This window comes from Motacilla alba, chromosome 3, assembly GCF_015832195.1.
Source record: "Motacilla alba alba isolate MOTALB_02 chromosome 3, Motacilla_alba_V1.0_pri, whole genome shotgun sequence".
Taxonomy (NCBI): domain Eukaryota; kingdom Metazoa; phylum Chordata; class Aves; order Passeriformes; family Motacillidae; genus Motacilla; species Motacilla alba.
In genome coordinates this window covers 9,664,529-9,690,526 of record NC_052018.1, presented here as the reverse complement: position 1 = coordinate 9,690,526, position 25,998 = coordinate 9,664,529, and the positions used below count along the sequence as shown (strand labels likewise).

The 25,998-nt window shown below is 36.5% G+C and overlaps 1 protein-coding gene across 1 annotated transcript in view; it reads right to left on the bottom strand.

The window, feature by feature from the left end:
* Positions 1–25,998, bottom strand: part of APOB (apolipoprotein B) — a 36,517-nt gene that overhangs the window by 4,789 nt on the left and 5,730 nt on the right. Inside the window, 23 exon segments of the mRNA XM_038132009.1 lie at positions 154–268; positions 727–8,307; positions 9,203–9,579; positions 11,272–11,417; positions 11,675–11,862; positions 11,993–12,168; positions 13,408–13,618; positions 14,188–14,309; positions 14,528–14,710; positions 15,231–15,442; positions 16,653–16,820; positions 17,575–17,766; positions 18,057–18,233; positions 18,781–19,018; positions 19,356–19,567; positions 21,029–21,175; positions 21,334–21,451; positions 21,611–21,838; positions 22,631–22,850; positions 23,597–23,691; positions 23,879–24,003; positions 24,965–25,120; positions 25,306–25,459. Of these exon segments, the coding sequence (XP_037987937.1) occupies positions 154–268; positions 727–8,307; positions 9,203–9,579; positions 11,272–11,417; positions 11,675–11,862; positions 11,993–12,168; positions 13,408–13,618; positions 14,188–14,309; positions 14,528–14,710; positions 15,231–15,442; positions 16,653–16,820; positions 17,575–17,766; positions 18,057–18,233; positions 18,781–19,018; positions 19,356–19,567; positions 21,029–21,175; positions 21,334–21,451; positions 21,611–21,838; positions 22,631–22,850; positions 23,597–23,691; positions 23,879–24,003; positions 24,965–25,120; positions 25,306–25,459 (11,541 nt within the window).

The window sequence follows — 25,998 nt, the reverse complement described above, 5'->3', positions numbered from 1 at the left end:
GGAAAAAGGACACAGCCAATAATGGCAAGGTAGATATACATACAGGTTCTTATTAATTACTGCAAAGCACCCTGGGGCATTAGAGATCAAAGCAACAACACATCATTTGCAATTATGTGTATTATAAATTACATTATTAGAGCAAATCTTTACCTAAATCCTGAAATAGTTAGATTTTCCTGGTAGTTTGCACTCATGTCACGATGTGAAAAGCTGCCAGTTGTCTTCACAACAAACACGCCTTCTTTATATTCATAGTTTGAAACAACTGTAAAAAAGATTTCAAATGTGTATATTACCAACAAAAAATTCAAAAAACATATCCATTTGTATGTTAGATAGCCAGATGAGGGGTATTTCACTGATATGTCAAATTATGCTTCAAGAAACTGAATGCCCATAATGTCCCAGATAAAAAGACATGCAAACATTTGTTTGACTGGAGCATTTAAAAATTCACATTATATCTCAACATGGATATGACACATGTATATATATACAAATATATATATATATAGTCATTAGCCTTCAGGGTGACTGACTGAGACTGATAGTAATTTATGAAAAAAATGCCACTGCTGATAAAAGAAGTGTCATCTAACATCAATGCTAAACAGACAGAAACACCTTCATATGCAAAGCCCTGGGGAAAAAAGATCTGGAAAAGCCTAGTCTACAATAATTTTTTCCCTCAAAATCAGGGCATATAGAATTTTAGTGTCTTACCATTCAGGTCATATTCCAGGAATTGCAATGTTGAGCTGCAGGTAGAGTCAATGGAATGTTCAAACGAATCCTTCTTATTTGTCAAGTCTGTTCTCCAGGTGACGTTGTACAAAGGGGAAACAACTTTGAAAGATCCAGTCAAGGCACCAAATGATGGGATGTAAATTCCAGCAGGCAAGGATATTTTCAGAGGGGGGATCTCAATTTTCTGTTCAGGAATGGTAATTGTAGGCATTTCAAAATCTGCAATTTTATTAGCTACTTCATCTAGATCTACAGAGAAACTGCCAAATGAAACGCTCTTCGGTAAAGTGAATTGAGACATAGTTATTTGGTATTCAGGTATTGTCACCTCAAAAAATGGCATTTTATATTCTTCTAATGTAATATAATTTGCTCCTACATCCACTTTGGGGAATCTCAGCTTTGGCAATGTGGGTAAATGGACATCAAATGGCATTGTACTTAGTGTCTGTGGAATTTTTATGTTGCGCAAGTCAACAGTGTATGCTGGGACCTGGAGAGTGGTGAAAGGAAGGTTGAACTCTGGAGTGCTGAGGACAGGGCTTGGAGCCTTTAGGTGTAACCCAGGAATAGTGACAGTGAAGCCATCGGTCAGCTTATTCACAGGTATGGGGAAAAAGTAACCATCCTCACTCTTGGTGTACACGAGGGATGCCGAGCCATTCAAGTACTGTTTCCTGTCAGCGCTGGTAGTGACGTCCAGCTTCAAAATATCCCATAAGCTCTTCTCAGAAATGGGACACTTGATGACTTTGAGGAAGTCCATGTATCCTTCCAAAGATCCAGAAATAACAAATTTTGCCTTTGAGTTTTCATTTGATATCTGCGTATCATGACTGAGAGATAGTGAGTGAATTTGGCCTTCACCCTTCCAGCCAGCTTTCTGGTTTGCAGGACTGATTTTCACTACAAAAGCCTCATTAACTGATGCCATGCCCAGGTAGGGATTTGGCTGAATGGCTTGAATCTGAATATCTGCTGATACATCCCAAGGAGCCAGTTCTAAGGTTGCTTTGCATCTCTGAGTCCCTGTTGTTGTGAAACGAGATGTACATCGCGCATAGTTCTTACCATTGTGCTCCCAGACTGCATAAATACGACGGGTAGATGCTTCGACTGCAAGTAATTCTTTGATTTCAATCATCCAGAGTCCATCTGCTTTAGAGTGGGCCTCGAATCTGAGGGATGACCGAGCTCCATTAGCATTTAAATAGGCATTTGCCTCATGGTCTAAACTCCCAGAAAATGCATTTCCAGTGTAAAATACTCCATCAATATCCCCAGTTGTAGAAGATTCTACTGATATGTAATATGTAAGGCTCTCTAAAGCAAATTTGTGAGCAATTTCTCCCTTAGCACTGGTACCATATTTGGGAGTATTAAAATCATATATTAATTTTATCCCTGAGGAAAGAGTGGGTTTAGATTTCGTATTTCCAGAAAGTTCTTGGCTGAAATTAATTTTTAAAACTGGTGTGTCAACTTCTATATTTGTTTCCATGGAAGCTTCCATCATCCTCTTTAAGAGAGTGATAGTGCTATCATGGTTTCCTCCTAGATATTTGTTATTACTCAGGGACAATGCTGTGGCCAGCTTCAACCCCCTTTTTCTTGTCAAACTTGTTGAACCATCCAGCTTAAATTGCAGAGCCTCAATGACAGAAGAGGATGACACACTGAGATGTCCAACAATATCTGACTGATTAAACAGCCCAGCATTTGCAGTTAAAGTGATTACACTGGATTTAAATGAGAAGTCATAAGTAATGTTGCCCATGGCAGGAACTAAGATGTTGTTGGCTGAGCTGTTGATTCTGAATCTAGGAAGCTTTAGGGTGCGTAGATCCTGGGGGATATGAAGGACTGGAAGCTCAAAAGAAGGTACGACTAGTGTGTAAGATGGAACTGAAAAGCCAATTATTGGGACGGTGAATCCTCTTGTGCTTATTTCTTTTGGAAGCGTGAAACCAAAGGCTGGCATCTCAGCAGTGAAAGGAGAAACTTCAATATTCACAACTGGAATTGTGTATCCTGGAATCGTGAGGGTCCGTGGTATTTTGTTCAGTGATGTTTGTATTTTGTATTTGTCCAGTTTTGTTTTGGCTTCATTATATGACTTTGTAAGAAAATCTATAGCTGCATTTCTCCCTTTCTCAAAATGCTTGTTGAATAAAAGGATGTTCTTATTAAGTACTTCATGCACTTTTGCTAAAGGAAGTGGGATTGCATGCATGTCTTTGTTTTTCTCATACTGAGCATTCAAATTTAAATCAAAGGATTGTCTTGTTGTCTTCAATAATTCCTTCAGGCCTACCTGTTCCCACAGTGAATAATCTTTCAGCTGAGGAGTTTTGATTCCAGTGTAGGGAATCTGAATCTGAGGAATGCTTAGAGGAATGTTTAGGAAGTCCAGGTTGGCATCTCCATTCATTTCAATATGAGCTTCGATTCTGTCATCATTGCTGCCAGCAGACATATTATGGGAATATCTGTACTGATTGAATCTGCCAGTAGCTTGCCAATTGACCTGCTGAACAGAAGAGCTGAGGGCAAACCCATAGTTATTCAGGAAGTCAATTTTGCCAGTTAGTTTCATTGGGAAGCTGATTTTCACATTTCCATCATTGTTTGTTGAAAGACGAATTTCAGAAGGGTTTGCCAAGAAGGAAAGTTCATTATTTACAGTTCCAGTAATCCGTCCATGGAGCCTAGCAATGTGAGAGCCTGTTAATTCTACTTTCATTCCTAGAAGCTCACCTGTGCCTTGCACATTCAGAAGGCTACGTCCCACACGCTGTGACTCCATTTCAGACTGAATCTGAAGCGCTGCAGACATTAAGGAATGACATTCATATTTCATAGCTTGGTTGACTTTCAGGTACTTATCATTTATTCTGTTGTTTACAGAAAATGTAATACTGGGGCCCTCAACCTTGAAAGTGGCAAGTGAATCATGAGTACCTTCATCAGAGAAATTAGGTGAAGCCCATTTCCAGTTTCCTCTACCAGCAGAGGTAAATGATATGTATCCTGCTTCTACCTCTGTTGTCATGTTATTGATCAGATCAGCCTGGCTAGAGAAATCAGCTTGTGGAATATTCAGTCTGTGAGAATATGCGATTCCACTCTGCATCCAAATTTTTCTTTGCAGCTTGACCATGAAGTTATTCTGTAGTTCTACTGAATTTTTCTTTGCATTTAAGTTTGCTCTAGTTTCAGCTTCACCTTCTACCGAGGTCCCTAAAAATACGACTTCATTCGTGTGATCAACTTTAAGGAACCTATGGTTGACTTTCATGGCATTTTTAAGGTTCAGCTGCTTCATGTCAGGGGCCAGCAGACGTGAATCTGCAATAACACTAAAAACTAGGAAGTCTAATTTGGATGTTGTTTGAGCTGAAATAGAGGTAACAAATTCTGGACTGTTTGCAGACGTTGTGGTATTACGAAGCTCAGCTTGTGTAGACAGTGTGAAGAATGGAGACGTGACTCTGAAAGCACCAGACAGCTTGCCAAATGTAGGGACAGTCACAGTATGTGGGATACGTGGGAGCTGGAACTCTGGTATCTTCATGTTAGGAATCTGGAACTCATTTAGATTTAGCTTTGGAATCAATAATTCTGGTATTTGAAACTGAGGCATTTGTATTTCTGGGAAAGAAAGATCGGAAAAAGGCATATCTCTCATCTTCAGATCTTTCAAATAGACATCGATAGATGGGAATTGAAATTCCGCAGACATGATTTTGTCTATTGTTCTCACAATCAGAAGCTTAACTTCAATCAAGTCAATTGTGAAGGAAGGAATTTGAAAGGTGTTTAGAATTTTAAATTCTGGGGTAGTAAATTTCATTGGGATTTTCATGTCCTTTAGTCTCTTAATATTGATCTCATAGGAGGGGATACGGAGATCAGTCAGTGGGACAATGAATTCTGGTGTTTGAAATGTTGCTTCCCGAAGACTTCGGAGACTAACCTCAAAGGCAGGTATAGTGACTATAACTGCCCTGATTTCAGGGACTTTAAATCCAGTTTCAACAAACTGTTTTACATTTTCAGCCCAATTTTTTAGGTCATACTCTTCAGCCAACACAGTGATTTTTTTGGAAGCTGTGTTCCATTGGTCAGAGATGTATATGACAACAGAATTGTAGAATTGGCTTATCTTCTGAAGACACCACTGGAATTCCTGAGAAATATCCATTTCAGAAATCCTCTCTCGCAGGTCTTCCAGATGTTCATTTATCTTGGCTTTGAGATTAGCAAATGTTGTTGAGTCTATGAGCTCCCTGAGCCAGTTAATTACTGCAGCAAGCTTCGTGTCCTTTAGTTGTTCCATGTATTTTGAAATCACAGTTCTAAAATCTCTTATATACTGTTTCAGTGCTTCTGCTTTCTGTGGAAGTTCTAGATTTCTGAGTTCCTCATTTATTTTCTGAGTCACTTCTCGAATTCTGTTATTTGTGTCATCTACAAATTGGTCATAATCAAAAGCCTTGAGCTTTTTAATAACCATGTCAAGGAACTTGTTGACTTGCTTTATCATCTTTTCGTAATCAAAGGTTTGCACTTTCTGGACAGCATCATCAACAAAAGCAACAACTTTATCAAAGCATGACTTCACATCAGCATTTTGCAGGTAGATGGTCAGTTTCTGGACAGTTTCTTTTATTCTGTATGTTTTAAGCAGTTCTATCATTCTGTCAATTAAAAAATATATCTGCTTATCAATTTCATATTTTATAATCAATTTGTGCATATGACCACGGAAAGCGCTGATCTTCTCAGATAATTCATATTCCTCTATCCAATTTAGAATAAAGTCTTTGATTTGTTCAAGAATCTCATTGATTTTTTCGATTGGCAAAGATCGCTTAAATTTTTCTAAACATTCTTTAGCATCAAACGCTTTAATCTGTCGTTTCAAATTTTCCGCAACGCTTCTGAGATCAATATTCTGAATTTGAATCTTGAATAATTCCAGTTTTTCCTGAATTTTAGCTGTAATCCCGTATTCACCATCAAGATTTTTAATCCAAGCCAAAGTGCTGCTTCCGATTTTGTTAAGATCATATTGTTGGAAAAAAACCCGCAATTTTTCAATGATGTTGATTATAGTTGTTCTTACCTGATATTTGTTATCTAGAGCTGTCATTGTTTCAACTATTTGGTCAAGAAGCTGTGCAATAAGTGCTTTAATGTCGTACTGCTCATAACAGTCTTTGATGTATTGCTCAACTTCTATCAGATAGAGCTGCAGCTGAGACAATATTTCTTGAAGAGTGTCCATGACTTTTTCCAGCATAATTTGGAGATCATCAGATGTTATTCTGTAGTCCTTTGTGAAAGCAACAAAATTATTTTTCATGCTGCTAACTTTGGCTTTGATATCTAATTTGTCCATGTAATCGTTAATGTCCTGTGGCAGTTTGTTCAAAGTTGCCTTGTATTTTTTCATGTGTTGTTCTATATCTATGCTCTTCAGATAACTTTGTATGGCCTTCAGTGTGGATAGAATGGTGCCTCTGAGTTTTTCAAAGTAAACTGGCAAATTTTCCAAGACGGGTAGGCTAATAACATGCATATCTTTATTTTTGTCATACTTCACAAAGCCAGAGATGCTGAATTCTTGAGGTTCTGATATGCTGTTCCTGAGACCCAATAGATCAATTAAATTAACTTCTTCAGATGTTAATGGTAGTGTGACTGATGTGTCCATTACAGAGAGATCTGCTAATGCTCTTCCATTAAGTTCCACACCGATCTTCTCTGCATTATTGTAAGCACTGAAATCTTGTGAATATACATTATTGTTTAGCTGACTTTTCAATTTCCAAGCACTTGACTGCTCTGATGGAGTAAAAAGCATATTAACTTTGTTGTCAAGCAGGGTAGTGTATCTTCCTCTAGACTTCAAGCTGTGGCTGGTAGAGCCTCTGTAATCATGGGAGAAAGTGAAAGCAAGAGGTTCTGCTTTAAACAGCAATTTGCTGTACAAGTCTCCTGTGTGTTCACCCACAGCAACCAGCTTTCCATTAGCATTGGTGTGTATGTCAGCCGTGATGACAAATGGGGCCATAGTGGAACGCACAGCATTGCTGAAACGGAGAGGTTTGGAATCACAGTTTGTGTTCATGGTAACTGAGGAAGAAAGCCCTGCCGCATCCAGATGAACTCTGTGACTCACTGCTGCGCCTTGAACGTTTGCCACGGTGTCTGTTTTCAAGTCTGCAGTTAGACCAGCACATCTAAGGGTGTAGGTGTGCCTTACTTCATCTGCTCCATGGGCTCCTCGGACATTGCCACCCAAGTTCATATTCAGAGGCTCAAGAAGGAGCTCTGCTTTGTTGGAAACTTCCGTTTTAGTGTATTTAAGATTATTGCTCAGTTTAGCTGCTAGTGAGCTAGGCTCCAGTTGAAGGTCAAAAACATGTTTGTGGAACTTGTCAAAGCCGAAGCTGTTGTCTAATTTTGAAACAAACGTTAAGGATAAGCCTGGAATATTCAAATCATTTGTGTACTCCAACTTAATCTCTTTGAATGATCCCTGCAAATTATTTGAAAACTTGAGTCCTTCTCGATTAACTCTGAAATTTAAAACATGTTTGTTGTCCATACCCAGAACTGTACTCTGATATTCACTTCCCAGTGTTATTTCTGTTAGGCTCACTCTTCCACCTACATTGAATTTTGCATTGTTTTTCCCATAGCGCCCGGAAGAGGACAGCGACATGGAGCCTCCAGCAGTGTCGAGCTTGGCATTCATTTCACTCTGCATTGCCAAGGGACTAAACTGCATGTTGGTGGTTGCACTGCTGGCTAGACCATACCGATTGACATTGAGTGATGACTTATGTGCAGCTCGATTCTTCTGATCAGTCAGGGAGATATCAGTGTTGAAAACAAGGTCCTGGGAATTGAGAGAACCTGCAAACACGGCAAAATACTGGATTTGCTTGTAAGTGGCTTGGTACTCGGATCGAAGTGCTGCCATCTTCTTTGACAAAATTATTTCAAGCTTGTTGACGCCTGCAGTATGTTGATACCTGCCATTGGTTTCAGATGTCATTTTCAGCTGGCTGTTTTCACACTTCAGTGAAGCTGTGTTCTTTAACAGCCCATTTTGTACATCAGAAACTGAAGTAATGGAAAACGAACCATCACTGTATCTGCCAGATATCTGATTGGTAGCCTCAAGGTAAGAAGAATCCAACTTCAGATTTGATTTTCCTTCTAAAACCCGTCTCTTTTCATTGTAGGTGGTAGACAGAGTGTAAATGCTTTTTGCAAACACGGAAGCCACCTCCAGCTGCCCTTCCATATTGACATTATTGGTATTCACGTTATTTATCTTTTCAGAAACAATGTCACTGGAAAATGAAAGCTGAGAACCCAGAGTACTTGATGCTGTAAGTGATAAGGTGTAGTTTGCAACTGGAATAGGTTCATAATTCTTTCTGCCGGACATTTTAAAAACTGATGTTAAGACTCTGTGCTTCAGGTGATTTTCGTATGCACAGATGAATCCGTTTCTGTTATATGATGCTTCTCCAGAACCTTAAATAGGAAAAAAGAGACAAAAGGTAAGTGTGTCTATACATTTTCATCTTTGAGAACTTGTCTGATGCCACTGAACTTCTATGCTACTGCTTGAATTGCAATTACTGTTATGACATTTTGTTTTAAAGGCCTAAGTGCTTTGGTAAATACTGAATATTTCAGAAAAAATGGCTGCTATTTTGCTATTTGAAGCTAAAGTTTTGAAATACAAATAAAGTTTCTACACTACACTAATAAATATAATAATGTGAAATGGCATAAAATTATGCCATTATTTAAACTTAAATTAAGAAGATGGACTCAAGAATAGCCCATATCTAACGTTCCTAGATTTTAGTGTTTTCTTTATCATGCCTCAGTTATGGTGAGAAGTTTAGAAGAAAATGAATTCAGGTTGTCCTTTTGCTGTTTAAGAACCCAAACTGCCATTTTAGGGGGACTAACTTAAAAATATCACATTATGGCAATATATGGACATAAGAAAAGATAAGAAAATTTTATATACATATATACATATATTAATAGACTGAGAAATAAATTGTGGGCATATCTACACATACAGTTGCACACCTGATTTTGAAAACAATTGATTTACCAGCTGCACAAGTGTTTGTAGAATCACGTCTTCAGTTTTGAAGGACATTTTCTTCAGTAAGGTACACCCAGGAAAACATGGACTGTAAAAGTCTTAACTGAAATAAACTGACTTCACCTTGAGTGCCTGAATAAACAGGCACACCTAATATCTTTAAAATCAAAGGGAAAGTGATTCGAGATCACACAACACCTGTCTTTAAAGAAGTGCAGGCAAACAAATTAGTGTACCTGATATAAGGGATACAATATAATTAAAGTAGGTTTGAAAACATTGCAGTATAGCAACCGTTCTTACCTTTCACACTGTAGGAAAGCAGCTCAAAAACTGAATCAGCGTTTGTGTTGTAGCTAGCTTTTACGCTGGTTGCTCTCTCTGTGGTGCTGTTAGTCACGGTGTACGCGGCTGTCCAGTTGTAATAGTTGCTGTACACGTTAGCAGAGACCTCCAACTTGCCCAGCAAAGGCACACGGAAAGGATAGGATTTTGGAACAGTAAATGTTGGGATTCTGTATTCCTGAGATGGCACACTTATTCCCATGGACTCCACTACCAGAGGAGGTGTTCTAACAGTCTTTGGCATCCATATCTCATCAGATGGTTTTCCCGCAAATGGCAGTGGAATATCAATTACAAAACTGTTTTTATTGAAGTTGTATCTGACCCGGCCTTCACTGGAAAATAAAAATAATTCTGTTGGAAACTAAGTTCATAAAGCATATACAGGAGTTTTCATGATTTCCTCCTCTGCCCAAGATACTGAGCTTACTTACATGCTTATATCAATGTCTGACTTAAGTTTTAGAGAGAAATGTAATGATCAGACTTTAATGACAACATTTTCAAGCTCTCATTCATCAGAATATATCAAAAGTATTTTTGGTACCAGGGAATTGTTTCAATGTTTTTTCCTCTTACTTCATAAACAAAGGGACTTGTAGGTAAAATTGAAAAAACCCTCCAAAATCACTGGCACACTTGTGGGATGCTGAGCACCAGAAAAAGGCAATTGCGTTTTTTTAAAAGTGATGTATTCTTAGATAAATGCATGCATGAAATCATATTAGTGTTAAGAATTTATCTTTCTCATTATAAGCATTTAAAAAGTTTCATCTAAATATTCAGCATTTTTAAAATTCTGAATAAAAGGAAATAAAAATCTAAGCATGAGACCAGGAACTAGGACTGAAAAATGGATCATTGGCTGAAAAAGCATAATTAGGAAAAGGCAAAAAAGAAGGAAACTTGGCCTTAATTTCTGAATGAACAATAAGCTGGCAAAGACACTTTTCTTGTTTCCCTCACTGATCTTTCATATTGCAAAATCTTGAATTTTTACACAGAGTTACATCCTAAGATGAAAATTAAGCAAATTATTTCGAAATTTTTTTCATTTACAAAAAGATTACAAATTTACAAAAGAAAATTTGTTCCTTTAAAAAGCTACATAAAAGAGCAGTAAAACCCCATATTATTATTATTATTATTATTATTATTATTATTATTATTATTATCACAGATGATAGCAACCTAGGAGAAAAAAAACAGTTTCTTCCTTGCTTGTACTTAGCTCAGGAGCACAATGGCAGCAACAGAGATGTGTACCATTAGCACACCATATGATACTAGAACAATGAAAGATAATACACAGAAAAACAGGTCTAAGAGATACAAAATTGAAGACTCTTCTCCATTTGTTTTTGGAATCCAGTCTTACACTAGCCTCTGTTGTCCTTTGCATTTATTTCAGCATTTAATTTCTACCAAATTTAACAGAAGGGTAATGGCATTCATACAAGTCCTGTGAAACTCTATTAGGTAGAAGAGACGGGACCAAACTAGTGCAAGCATCCAGTCCATATGTGTGTAACTTCCCTCTGAGCACGTCAGGCGTGGGAGGAGGTCAGGTTGCTCTGTTGGTGGAGGTTAACCAGTATGTGTAGGGAAATGGGAAGAGCTGTCCAACAGGACTGCACAGGGAAGTGTAGAGCTATGAGGGTTATGGCCAAAGTATCAGCAGGGACGTGGGATACAAATCTATGAGAAACATGGTTTCAGTAGTTCTGTGGCTTAAAGACTGTTGAATGCTGTATTTTTATTCAGTACGCCTTATAATATAATGCAACACTTTAGGATCTATTCAGATACTACATGAAGTCAAATCTGTATTAAATATGTGCATCAATTCCTCCATATAATTTCGTTTCTCTGACCGTAAAGTTCTTTGTTATGATTCTAATTTTATGCTAATGTTTACAGCAATTCCATGCTGTTTTATAAAACCAAAGCAAAATAAAGTAACACTAAAATGTGAACAAATATCTATTTTCAGTTTCCTGTTTCACTATCCTAATTTTATTCCCTACCTTTTCAGGAAAAGTTCTTCAGGGATGGTGATAACAGGCAGATTTAGTTTCTGAATGTTCAGTTCCTGCAGCGCACTTAGTTTGTCTTGCAGAGTCTGGGCATAAGGGATATCTTTTGATGTCTTTTGCAGCCAGGTGTTGGTTGCCTGCAATGAGGAGAAAAGATTTTCAAAGTAAATAAAAATACCCAATGAAGGTATCTGAAAGTTATTTGAACTACCCAAATACTGGGGTCTAGCTATCTGCTAAAGTGACTCATTCTATCAAAGCTGGAAATACACAGCTTATTCAATCTGATGAGTGATTTTACAAGTAGTTCTTATTTTGGCGTCATGGAGGAGGCAAGAATTCCTCAGGGCTATGTACTGGAGCTGTAATATCTACTGTAGGTTGAAAATCATACCACGATAAATTGTGACACAATATGTCGCAGTGTCATATCCGTATGAGCCACTTTCCGATCCAGAAGTTCGTTGGTACGCTTCTCTAGAGTTTTTGGGTAGTCTGAAAAGTCAGCTGGGAAGGCAGAAGACAGTTTTTTCACAGCAGCACTGGCACCTGAATTCCACTCTAGCTCAACTTTCTCAGCATCTAAAAATCACAATTTTAAAAGGAAAAGGGTAAAATTAGTAATATTCTTATTCTGAGAAATAGTATGAACAAATATAAAAAGATTCTTAAATTTACAGGTTTTGTATCTGGATTATGTTTTTGCCCCTACCGTATCTGAGAAGAACTCTTTTTGAAATTGAGTTTTCATGAATTGCTGCAGCTGAGCTGATCTGAAGATATGCTTTGTTTGGTGAATAATTAACCAATGCTTCACTTCTAAGTTCAGTCTCCAGGCGAGGAAAAGAAATGGTGCCTCTTAATGTTGCCTCTTCCACTCCAGCATATCTGTGAAAGTAAAAACATATGTGAATAAAAATATTTAATTGTATTTTTTCAGGAGCAATTTCAGCATTTAAATCTATAGCAAAGGCATAATAGGTGTTATAAAAAATTAGATTGAATCAAACTTCTAAAAATTGTTCTAATTCAATGAATATTTTCACGTTCTGCTAGTTACTTTGGAAAATCTGTAGTAGACTACTATAGTGCTACTTTGCAGGTACACACAGTAATGAGTCTGTGTTAATTTCATTGGAGTGAAAAGGATGGAAATATGTACCTGTCCTGGTAAAGTTGTAACTGAACCAAATTCTAAATGCCTTACTCAAGCTGAATTCTCTACTCAGGATGCAGACTGTGGCCATGAATCACATAGAAACAAAACACTTGGCAAAATATATTATGCCAGTGGGCTTCATTTTCCTTTACTCACATTTATTTTATATCTCTGTAACTTTGTTGACTTGAGCAAACTTCTAATGTTATGTTAGTGCAAATGAAAGGGAATTGAGGTCTCTGACATCTGTCCAAAGCTCCCACTGATATCAGAGGCAATTCTACATGAACAGCAAAGACAAAGACTCCCTGGGGCACCATCAAGATCACAGAATTCCATGGAAGATTGAGGTTTATTAAAGAATGTGATCAGCCCATTTCACTATGGGCTTGTGAGGCAGACAATTTTAGAAACCCTGGCAGGCTGAACATTTTTGTTAGCTCCCCTGTAGATGTTCCCGGAAATATTCTCATTGAGAAGCGTGGGAATTTTTACAGGAAGCTCTCAGTTGTTTTTGGTTTTGTTTCTTACTGAGTGCCATTAGATTTCTTCATGGGGAGATGTAATAACTTTTTTTAGAGCCAAGCATATCCAGTAAAAGATAATGCCTCTCTGAACAAGCCTTGCCTTGTTTATATCCTTGGATTATCACACCTGCAATAACAGTAGTACAATGCATTCTTGTAGTCATGTGTGTGCAAACATGGAAGAATTACCTCAAGGAACTTGTAATACAAATTATGTGTATACATATAGTAGGAAAAAAAAATCAATGTGTTATATGTGTGCATTTGATGTATTACAAATAAAACATTTTAAAGTTTTTATAATGGGGTTTCAATGGCAAGTTTATCTGTCTCTGTATTTAAGAAATTTCTCCAAAACAATATAAAATTTCTCCAAATTTTTACACCCAGTGAAACCTTTTAAAAGGTAGCTGTTAATTTCCAAATGTTTGACTGAGTTACCTTATCTGGCCAGTAAGAGTAACTTCTGTAATCTTCTTGTTGTTGACATCTAAGACAAATGTGTATGCTTTCTTCCCAGGAATGGATTCATCAGTAATTCTGAAGTTTGTTCCAAAGTCAACACCAACATCTGGAATCTGGACATCACTGGTCAAAATCTTTTTGCCTCTGTTGTACCTGAAGGTCAGTGTGGCCTCATGCTGGTTTACACCTAGAAAATATAATGTACTTTGGTTATTTACAACTATGGAATATGTTTGGACTTTTCTTAAAAAGAGAACAAAAAAGAATCAGCTAACAATTATATCCCACTAAAGATCTAACACAAGTTTTAATGAGTCTGATTAGCAACTGGGTCACCATTTTTCTTCTCACCTTCTAAACACACCCTGGGCTGACCCACTGACCCATAAATACTTTTGTTATTTAAATGACCTTACAGATATTTTGCATGCTTTCATTCCGTATTTCATAAGAAACATATTTTTCTCTTGCTTATATAGACCCCCTGAACATCTCCTCTTCTTTGCTTCCATTCACCAACATCACACTTTTCTTAAAATCATGCAAAATATAAAATCAGCCTCTCATCATGGAAATCTTGCATTGGGATTTCATGAAAGGAAATGTAGTTAAATTGTGGGCCTGCTTGGGTGTGAAAATGGTATTCTATCTTACACTGTTAAGAATACTATTAAGATTTATTACTAAAAATGTCTTTTCTATAAAATGACAGTTCAAAACCAAGAAAAACCACACCGTTTTTTTTTTTACTCTTACCTTCTGCCTGGACAGCCAACTTTAAGGTGTCTATCTGGTCATTTCCCTCTCTCTGCAGTTCGTAGTTTGCACTTGCAGAGTATTCCTTTACTTCGCCCGTGGACACTAATTCAACCTCAAATCTACAGAAGGAGTAAACAAATGACTTGTGAGTAACATTTTTTGTCCATGACCACAAACAGAAGAAATCATACAGTTCTCAACAGCTCTCTTTCTGAGCTGCTGCTGCCAGTAGGTTTTGAAAGATTTTTAAAGGTAAGCTTGATGTGAGAAAGTACTGGAGAATAAGCAGGAAGGTAGTTAGCACAACATAAACACAGTTTAAGTTGACATGACTTACCTGGATTCTCCAGTCAAGGGAAAATATGGAACTGCCTCTGTGTCAGTGGAATTAGGGTACAATACTTTGGTGCAGAAATTTAGACCAGGTATGAAAGGCTTACAAGAAGTTGAGGTTTCTTGGTTCTCTATCAGAGTTGGAATCTCTTCAGTTTTGGCTGGAGACACCAAATGCAGCGTATTGCTGGAACAGAAAAGTCAGTAATTTATTCCCAGGACAGGAGCTCAGATGTCCTATTAACACAGTTACTTCTGAATAAAATTCGCTCATTAATGTAGGGGCTAATTGAAATAACATCTGGCTTTAAATGATGTAGGTATTATTAATGATAATTATAATTTAGTGTATTGAGCAATTTGCTCTCTCTAAAATTAATGTAAGTAGTTCATTTAAATTCAATTTAAAATATGTATTGCTATTATAATAATTTTATGTGAAAGAAAACAAAATAATGGAAATAGTAAGTCTTGCATAAAATTTAAAAAATACTGACAAATAATCTGTAAGCCACGACTTCAAGTCATCACTTATCTGGCATATTTGCTTGTCTTACAGAAGAAGTTATCCCAGTTTTACAATGTCTGGGATTTTTCTGAACTGAAAATTTCTCCATGCCTGCCCTAGCTTTTCAATTCCACCACAATAAAAACCAAGAAGTGAAGGAAGAACATGGCCTTGAAAGTTCTCATTCAGTTCTCATTACCTGATACTGAGGAGTTTTACTGGACTCTTTGGAGCAGGAATGCTGAATTTCAATTGTCCAGCTTTTACACTAACATGTGCCTCTATTCCAGATTCATGAAATATATTAGAATTCATCTCCACACCAGTTCCAGCAAATTCAGGCATGTTCATTCCCAGGTGTGTCACAAACTCAACTGCTACTGAAGGTTTAGCAATGAGATCTGCTTGCATCTATTTAATAAAAAAAAGGGGGTATTTATTGGTCCAATACACTTCCTGCTGGTTATACAAAAAAACCCATATCACTCCTGTTAATACAGAGGTAAGTTTTACAGAATTGATTTTGCTATTCAAAAAATCTGATTCCCAAATCACATAATCAGATAGCCCATATAAGTGGTAATTGTAGTATAAAAAAACCAGCAAGATGATAACATCAAGAATCCCTATCTATTTTAACGTAAAAATACTCAGGCGTCAGAAAGATTTTATATATGGAGCTACTTGCATGTATTTTTAAATCTGAAGACAAGAGCCAGTTCTCCATTGTAAGAAAAAAAATTAGCAGTTTTCAAAGACAATGAGCAAACTGTTTGACAAAAAAGAAATGGATCAAAGATTTGAATTTCTGTAAACACACACTGGCTTATTGTCAAGCTTTTGCTTTGGCCATTAAGAAAGAAGGGACAGAATGCAAAATTCTGGAAAATATTCCAAAGCTAACTGAAGGGCAACAAGTACTAACTTTGAGGATTTATTTCTCGTTTTTATTTAGATCTTGCATATGGTAGAAAATTAAAAATTAGATTAACTGAAACTAATAAGAAATTCTTACAAAATACTGACTTGGTTAGAGCAAGGTAGTTATTAGAACTGTAAAAAGGAATAGAAAAATTTATTTTCTTTTAATTTTAAGTGGATAATTAATTTTGTGTCACATGCTTTTTCCTTGCTAAAATTTTAAGATGTTTTCTCTCAGATATTTTTTCTCAAGTGAAAAAATATTTAACTTGACTCAATTTTCAATATTTATTTTAACTGCTAATCAAATTTTTTTCTCTTTGAATTGGCCACAACAAAATGTTTTGTTAACTTTTAGGCTTGAACAGCAATTTCACATGGTGTAGCTTTTCTACTGTTGTATTTTGAGTGCAGGGGGAGAGAAAAAAACAGACCAAAAAGTTTTATTTTTGAAAGAGTGGTTGAAATACTTTAAATTCATAAACTTTATTGTCTCATTTGCAATTTATTATATGCATTTCTTCTTAATCTAATTTAAATTGCATCCACAAATTCACCAAGACCTGTAATGAGTTAGGGTTTTTTAATATTGAGAACATTTTTCAATCTTTAAAATGTTTTCTAGTTTTACAGTTTAATCCATAAATTAAAATGTAGATTATTAGGAGGAGAAAAAATATAGACAACTATTGGAACTTACGCTTTTTTGATGAAGCTTTGCAGCTACCCTTGCTCCAGGTGTTGCTATTCCAGACATGGCAAACTTCAGTTGCAAACCTGCTCCAGTTGGAAGCTCAAACTCATTGTCCATGAATATGTAGTGGACAAACAGATCCCTGTCAACACCTTTTGAGATGGCTTGTGCAATCTGGGAATCAAACAAGGAAATGAACACTAAAAAATCCACACTTTGGAATATGCACATTTGGTACTTTTCAAACTGATCAGGGAATGATTGCAACTCTATAATCCAAAAGTTAATTTCATATGGAGTAAGAATCCAATTTCCACAGATTCACTGCTTCAAAAAATATATTAAAGACTGTCAGCAAACTCTGAACTTTAAATGAATACCAGATTTTCTACCAGCCTTGATACACACAGGTTATCTACCTTAACACACACATACAAATGTGAATTGGTTTAGATACCACGTAATATTCTGGTTTCTCCTAAGTCGATGGGAAAGCATTACTTCATTTCAATGAAAGAAGGATATTACCAAACATTCCTAAAATGTACTACATCTTTTCTTTTTAACATGACAAGGATGACATTTTTAATATTAACACATAATTTAAAATTTAGTTATGAAACTTAATAGCCAGTACCAAAGCTTTGGAAATTGTTCCAGTAAATATCTCAATGACACAATATGATCTAAACTTTCCCTTCTTCCTTCCCCTCACCAATCCTCCAGGAGGATGCCACTTGGTTATTGAGGAGTTTTCATAGATTTCTCAGAATCCTTCAACATAAGCCTGGATATTTTATTTTAAATAATTTTATTTTCATGCTGGTATCAAATATTTTTGCATAATAGTTAAATACAATTTAAATCTTAAAAAAATCTGGCTGAAAAAAAAGAGTTGATAATGCACATTGCTGCATCAGAAACGTACCATTTCGGGAAGAGTCTGAAGAGTTTTAACACTCTTTAAAATCAAGCTTCCCAGCAGTTTAAAATCACTGAGTTTCATGTACCCAAGTTCTTCTCCCAGGATCCTTAGATATGCTCTTCCTTCTGGAGCTTCTTTGCTGCCCAAGTCTTTTATTAGTTTTTCAAGGTTAAGTATTATTCCTTTCATGATATCCTGAAAATTCAGTCAGAAAGCAATAAAACAGATTCGTAAGTATGTAAGGTCATATATCTAGAACAGGTACTTTGTGAATGTCAGCTATTCTGCACATGCACTTAGAGATTTCTCTCCACACAAAGACCCCTCCAAATATGATTAAAAAGACATGTTGTTAAATGACATTACGTATTTCTGTTTATCTCATCATAGAGGAGAAGGAACATATAGAGTAAAGCACTAAGTGCTGCAATTTCTGTGTAAAAATAGGAATGCTGTGCTGCACAGAGAACATTTTCAAGCTGTACCTGATCCTGCTTGCCATCCTGTGAGTAACCAAAATAGTCAAAAAGTGCCTTGGAAACCTTCTCTGGCACTTTGCCATCAGCCCAGTACAAGGCCTTGGTTGCGGTGTCTGGGAAAAATCCATTCTCTCCAAACAATGCTTCCAGTGTTGGTTCAAATCCCTTTCCATCCAAGCCAAGCTGAAATGAACAGAAAGGACAACACATAACTGAGACTTTGTTGCCCCCTTTTCTTTGGAACTTTACAACAAACAGAATTTCTGGGGAGCAAAAAATACATTTAAAATGTATCCTAGAAGCCCATGACTCTTAATGGAAGATATGGAACACTGTGTCTTATAATTAATTTTACCTGTATGCTGAGGTTCAACAAAAAACCTACGCATAGATTGTATCTCACTTAAAATCTACGATGAGTACTTCAGTGTGCCAGTGATGATTCATTAGCACAGTCAATTTGTTATGGATGGGTTCATTTTACCCTGAGCCCTTTAAAAACCTCAGCAGGGTTGTCCATCCAGTCAGTGGCAAGCGACATCACATAATGAATGCCTTGCTCTAAAGCCCATTGAGACCAAATCAAAGTCCCCTTGTAGTCACATTGATCTTTAGATTTCTCCCAATGCTTGTAAAAAAAATGCATTATTCACAGAAAGTTGTTATAAGAAAACAGAAACGAGAAAGAAAGCAGCCGAATACTAGCAAATGTTTTTGGTAATTGCTGTACCTCAAAGACATCACTTGGGTCGAATCCATAGGCATGCAGGGTGGTTTTCAGCATGGTTTCCTTAGGAATATAGCTGTTTGGATCAAATATCACATTTCCTTCTACTTTGGCAGAGATGGGGTCAATTCCAGGTACAGAAACTCTTTTTGAGATCTGATAATTACGTGAGAATTTTCTAAAATCTTTGGCTGTTGGGAGCTGATTTCCTTTCAGAGCCTCTTCAACTCGGCTTTTTAGACTAGGGAAGAGAATAGCAATTAAAATATGATTAGTATATATTCCAAACACTCATTTAGTCTTAGTTAAGGGATTTTTTTATGCTTTTACAGGCATTCATACAGCTGTGCTGATTGCTAATGGATAGGTCTCTGCACACATTTAACTGTAAACATAAGACTTAAGGAAAAGACTATAATCTGGCACTGTCCTGACAAAGCCATTTTATTCAGCTGATGTGCTTGTTCAAATAAACAGAAAAACCAGTCAAAAACTCCACTGCTAGATAACTACTACTGCAACTATGGCCAAAACTTTTTTCTTCCAATGAGACCAATATACACCCAAATTTCACTTACTCTTCGATGCCCAGTTCTTCAGAGTCCAGGATGTTGGCAATGTGTGAGGCAACAAAGCTTTTCACCTGCTCACTCTTCTCCTTTGTGAGGACTCTCAAAATCTTTGCAAGATCACTTGGAGAGGGATTTTTCATCACTAGGAGATAGGATGCTAGGCGTTTGTCTGTGGGTGCATCCAGTTCTTGGAATGCTTTGAGTAGGGCTGAACGGTCCTACACAAAAAGAGAAAAGTTTCAATTGATGAGCTGGCTCATGGATGATATTGCTAAACTCTTTTGGGAATATACAGGGTGAAATAATCACAGAATACTCTTAACTAGAAGGGACCCATAAGGATCACTGAGTCCAAGTCTTTAGTGACTGCATACCTATTTTTGTACTTTATTTCTACAGCCTATCACTGCAGTTTCTTTGAAGTTATTTTGTTAAACTTTCTTTTGCTAGAAAACATCATAGAAATTATGGCTTTATTAAAAGTGATTTTCATAGAATCAGAGGATGACAGAATCCTTTGTATTGGAAGGGACCTTTAAAATCCATCTAGCTCCAGTTCCTCTGCCATGGGCAGGGACACCTTTCACCAGACCAGGCTGCTCAAAGCCCCCTCTAACCTGGCCTTGGACACTTCCAGAGATGGGGCATCCACAGCTTCTCTGAGCCAGGGCTTCACCACCTCCACAGTAAAAAAATTATTTCTAATGTCTAATCTAAAACTGCTCTCTTTTAATTTCCCCTTGTCCTCTCACTTTTAAATAGTCTTGTAAATAGTCTCTCTTATCCTTTATTGTCTTATATTTTTAATTTACTTTTCCCCTCTTTTTTTCCCCTTATCTTTTTTGTTTGCTTTTTTTTTTAATCTTTTATTTTTTATCTTGTACATACAGATTACACTTTTACTTAAGAATTCTGATTTTTGATCATTTGGAATCATAAGTGCAGACAATTTGTCAAAATTTAGAAAAAAGATCATTCCGCTTAGGAAAAGAAGATGCTCAAAATCTACTGCTGCAGGAAAATTAAAAACATAGTTTAAAGCTAAGTGATAATTAAAAAAATTAAATGTATTAAACTGAATCTGAGGATATGAGTTTCAGGTGTTTCCAGTCTCCCAGACTTTTTAAGCCTTGTCTGGAAATTAGAGCATATCTTTTAGAAAAGAAATTTTTCAATATTGAAACTATCTCACCACACTGAGCATAAATGCTCTGTACAATGATACCTACTCTGTAAGGGATGCTGTAATGTCACTGCGTTGTAAAAATACATCTACCCAGTACTGTTAACAATGACAACAAAGTGCCAATATAAAATATGGACATGACTTTTTTTTTTAGTTACATACATTTAAGTCTGAGGTAATTCATTAGTTAACACCACTTTTAAATAAGCAGAAGTCCACTTAAGACACTAAAAGGAACAGATTTGATCTTCCCATTTAAACTGAGACTAACTATAGAAAGAAACTGCATTTTAAAAGAGCAACACCCACTAAGTCAAGAGGTTTCCCAGCTATGTGTGTGGAAACCTACTAAAGGGGTTCTGAAAAGCTGGAGCCAGCTAAAAGGGAGATAGCAGAACTGAAACAATGGCAATAGCTTTGCATATTCTGTAACTCGTGTGAACAGCCAACGTGAACTGAGAACAATTTATCCTGGTTCTTGCAACCAAGTTACCTCTTCAGTAATTGTCATTTTCCTGAATGCCTGGATGGCTGCCTTCTGAACTGAAAGTGATGCAGCTTCATTTCTGATACACATCTTCAGAGTAGATTTCACACTGGGTTTAGCTTTCTCCATTACTGCACCCATGTTTCCAATAGCCTGGCAGTGAAGAAAACACAGAAAGATGATAAAAGCTTCCTCTCCGCCAAGAGAAGTAGAGTAATGTGATAATATAATATAATGTCATATAGTACAATCTAATATAATATTAGTATTATAATAATAGCCTGCATGAGGAAAGAAGGAAATAAAAATACCCGAAGTGTGAGGTATGTGAGTTCATCTTCCCCAGAACAATCAGTGCCAAGCAGTGATACCATGAAGTCTGCAACATCTGCTATTTCCTCTGTCACAATTTTCTTCTCGTTGTAGAACCTAAAGAAATAGATAAACATATCAGAAACAGAATACATGTCTATATTTTATTCCTAAAGAGCAAATACATTCAAATAAAAATATCCTCCAAAAGTGAACACTCTTTGGGTTTACTCAAAGCATTGTAATTTTGTACAATTGCATGCTATCATTACTTACTTAGTAACAGAATGACTCAAGCCATAGAATGAAGCTCTACTTGGCTGATACTGGGCCATGTTAAGAATTTCCCGTATTCTTTGTGGAGTTGGAGAAGGCAACAGCCCCAGGGTGTATGTGACCAGGTCTGCCACAAGTGGATTCACATTTCCAGTTCTCAGGATTTGAAGGATTGCACTGTAGCACTCTGGAGTCCCACACTGGGCCAGGGCCTGGACAGTGATGGAGCTGAAAGACGAAGAGATGACTTTCATTAATTAATTCCCTGTTTGCAGTTATAGCTGCAAACTGTTTGAAACAAACATATGGCAGGTTTATCAAGGTATTTTAATATAAATGATGTAAGCTTATGTGTGTCTGGAAGCAAATTATGTAAATTCTTATGAAAAAGAAGTTTCTTTGTTTTACAAGTTATACTAATAAACCAATTAAATTAGAACAAGTAAGTATTAACAATATGATCATTACATGGACATATCTTTTTTTTTCTTTTCCTTCACAACAGACTTTTCCACAACTTTAAGTATTATCATCTAATATATTGACACAGACTAAGGCTCTAGTTCCTTTACAGATGGAGGACATAAAGGATATGTAAACTGGCTCAAGTCCAGCTGGGACAAAAGAGTAAGGGTGTGGAGTGGAGGGCAGGGTCCGACCCAACAGCTGGACTCTTCCATGTCTGCTGAAGTCTCACTCTCAAAACTGTGTTCTTTGCTATAAGTCACACTTGGGGATTTGGAATAACAGCCATTGTCCTTGAGCAAAGCTGCATGAAAGAGATTTGGCTATAAAAACGCATCCGAAGGATTGTGTCAGGCACAATCAGAGTTGGCTTGATGCTCCCTTCCTTATTTCCCTCTCTGTATAGTTCTCATAACACTTATCTTTCTGAAAGACACTCTTTATATCTAATACACCTCTAATTTAAAATTATTTACAGCAAATCATCAACCATAGCATGGTTTTGCCATGGCTTTGATCTGTGATGTTCTTGCACGGTGAACTGCTGAAACACACCTTGAGGTTTCCATCATCTTTGGAACAAGAGAGCCAAGAGTGCTGTTGTGTAAACTCCTCAGCCCAGAGACAAATCTGTAAAAGAGTCTTGCTCTCTGCTGGTTCTCCTGGGAGGCTGTAAGTTTCTGCATTTCTTGAAGGGTTTTCAGAACAGCATCGCCCTGCCTGGACAGTTTGGCATCTGTACTTTCCAGTGCAAGTCCCTTCTCTTCCAGTGCATCTAGAATTTGGAAAAAAAATTGCATTCCTTATGTCTTTCTCAGGGAGCTGCGTTAATTTTTATCTTCTGTCATACACTCAGTACAAATACAAAGTATGTACACTATTTAATATGATAACTGTTGAAGTTTAGCAGCTGAGCAGTTTACAAAAATAATGCTGTGGAATTTAATATGATTGTTCCAAAAGTTGAATATTTGTACACATTCTTTTATATTTTCATGAAGATTATTCCTTAACAACTCTTATATTAGCATATTTTGCCTTTTCAGCTTTTAATAAATATATGTTATAAGAAATATTTTATGACTGGGATTAACAGATGCAGGTCAGAAAAGTGTGTTTCAGAACAAAATGTATCGTAATAGTGGATTGTTTACATTTGGCACTGAAGCTAAAAGATGCTTAAGAAATTATGGGTAGCTGAAAAGCTTTCATTAAACTAATTTCCAGTGAGATTAAAATTACTTTTCCAGCAAATTATAATTTTAAATTTTTAAAGAATAATTTTAAAATTAAAATGAAAACACAAAGATTATTTAAAATTAGGGGTGTTTTTAAACTTCTCAGGTTTTCCCATTTTATACTCAAACTTTTCCTTAGTAAGTTGATAAAATTTCATTTAAAATGATGAGTTTATTTGGTCCCCTCATCTTTAATCAATTCACTATTTAAAAAACATGAAAAAATTGTCCCTGTATTTATATTTTATCTCTGTATTTATAATATTAAGAACTGCAGCTATACCTCCTATACCTCCATCAGAATTTTTGCTAGTGATCTTTGGGGTATCTTCAAGCTTCAGAGTCTGGTTGACCTCTGTCATGACACCATAGCGATTTCTAGGAAAGAAAGACAAATTTAGTGCTTTAGTTAAGTCCAAGTGCTTTTACAAGGTCTTGACAGGCCTCCTGCCTTCTTAAAAACAAAATGTCCATTTAGGGATGAAGTCAGGGCAGAATGGGATACATCACCATTTAAAATGGATATTTATAAATACAGGCTAATGATAAATAGTGAGCAACCTACTTGTATGAGGAAGGCAGAAACAGGTGCTTTTCACTGCAGACAACATCTCTTATGTGCCTTTTCTTTGCATCAATATTGTAATGACAGTACTGAGTGCTCTTCAGAAGGGCAGATAACGGGGTGCTCTGTAAAATAGTTTGGCAGTCAGCTTACTGAGTAGAATAGGAAACAATCATAGTTTTAAAGGCTGACATAGTTTTACTGTAAGATTAACAGTTACATATTGGAAATGGAGGTGCATAACTGGAATCATTCTTCCACAAAGACAAAATTGTGCCAGTAACAATCTTTGGACCTAAGTCTCTTCTCAGGCAAAAATCCCACTGAAATGTTCCCTCAGGCCTTATTGAGGTGCTTGGGTTAGTAGTTCATGATTGATCCCCTGCTGCCTACAACAACGGCTCCTTCATAAAACAAATTTGTAATTTTTGGAATAGTTCAGTACCCTTGTAACAACTGTGATGTTCAGTCTCATTACACAAATTTTAAAGATTTCTACAAAAAGCTGTACAAGTGGCAGAAATCATAAAATGCGTTTTCTGCATTATATGAAACTTTTTTTTTTTTAGTTAAAATGCCCAAAAGCACAGATGCCATCATATCAGAAAGAAATCTTACAATATTCATGCAAGCAATTGCATCTGATCATTGTGGATTAACAGGTAGACTGAGCATTTTGTTAAACCACTAACTTAAGGGCATCTAGAGCCCTATCCTCCTGGACCTTACACATACTTTGAAGTTTTAGAGGTCTAAATGTTGTAGATAAAATTGGACTTTTGAAAATTTTGACCCAATTTGTCTATGCTCTGATAGATTATTGAATAATCAATAGTTCTAACTCCATATATGGAAAGCTCTCCTTTAAAATAGAGAAGAACATGAAAGAAGGTAATTGCACTCATGCTCTGCATCTGTTTTTCTCTATTGACAGCCAACAATACTGCAGTCTGATCTTATGGAAGGAAGCAATAAAACTATGTTTTCAAAAAATAAATGTAAAAGTAGTCATGGGAGTGGTTATTTATAATTTTAAGTGCTGGTGTGAAAAAGGTTACATTATATAATTTTTAATGGCATACTTACTAGTCCTTTTACAATGGCAATGGGGCTGACATGATCTCTGATGGGACTGAAGCTGTCACAGCCTTTCAGGTACCTGGTAATTGAAATATCTTCTGCAACATTCCCTTTTCTGGATTTGAATTCAACTTCACTGTCACACTTTCCATACACAGTATCCTGGAAAGCAGAAAGAAGTCAGTGCCTTTGCTTGTGCTGTCAGACATTTTCTAATCTGCCTGAAAGGCACCCTCTCTGATCTGAATGTCCAGGCCTTTTGGAAATGATGTTCAGGAATAACTCTGTCTAGGTAAGCTTTTTTCCATTGGTTAACACAATAAAGTGAATGCTTTCAAAAGACCTACCATTGGAATCGTTTTTATGTTTTCCACCGTTTCTGTTGGCACAAGGAGAGCTGAGATGATACCTCTCTTGAGATTCAGTACATTCAGAGGCTCATCCTTCTCTGGATACAGCTTGACTTTCGTTCCATCCTGAATGCTGAATTTTAGCTCATTCCTGCCCCCCAGTAAAACAACATTAGTATGAAATCATATTAAAGCCACACAGTGAAGAACATGTTATCAATAACCTACTGGGCTAGAGATAAAGCACCATGTTTATCTTGGTCTATCATTATTTACTATTCACTGCTGTTACTAACAGAAAGTACTACTATTAAAGCAGCAAAATTCCAACCAAGGACATTTTGATTTCACCAGATTACGTCATCTAAGGGCAAGCAAATACCAAGAGCAATGGCTGGAAGTTGGAATTGCATAAAGTCAGAGAGGAGATAAATAAATTTTTAGAATGAGATAATTATTAACTACTGCAATAAATTACAAAATGATGGGAAGGATTCACTAGTAGTCTGAGTCTTTAAAGAAAACCTTAACTGTTTTTTGTAAAACATATTTTAACACTGTCTCTAGTTGGTTTGAGATCTATAGCTAGTGAGACAAGATGACTACTGAGGCACTGAAAGAAGCATGAAGATGCATGACTAAAATATGCACTGACAAGCACTAGAGACTAGCTGAGTGGAGGGAGTAGAA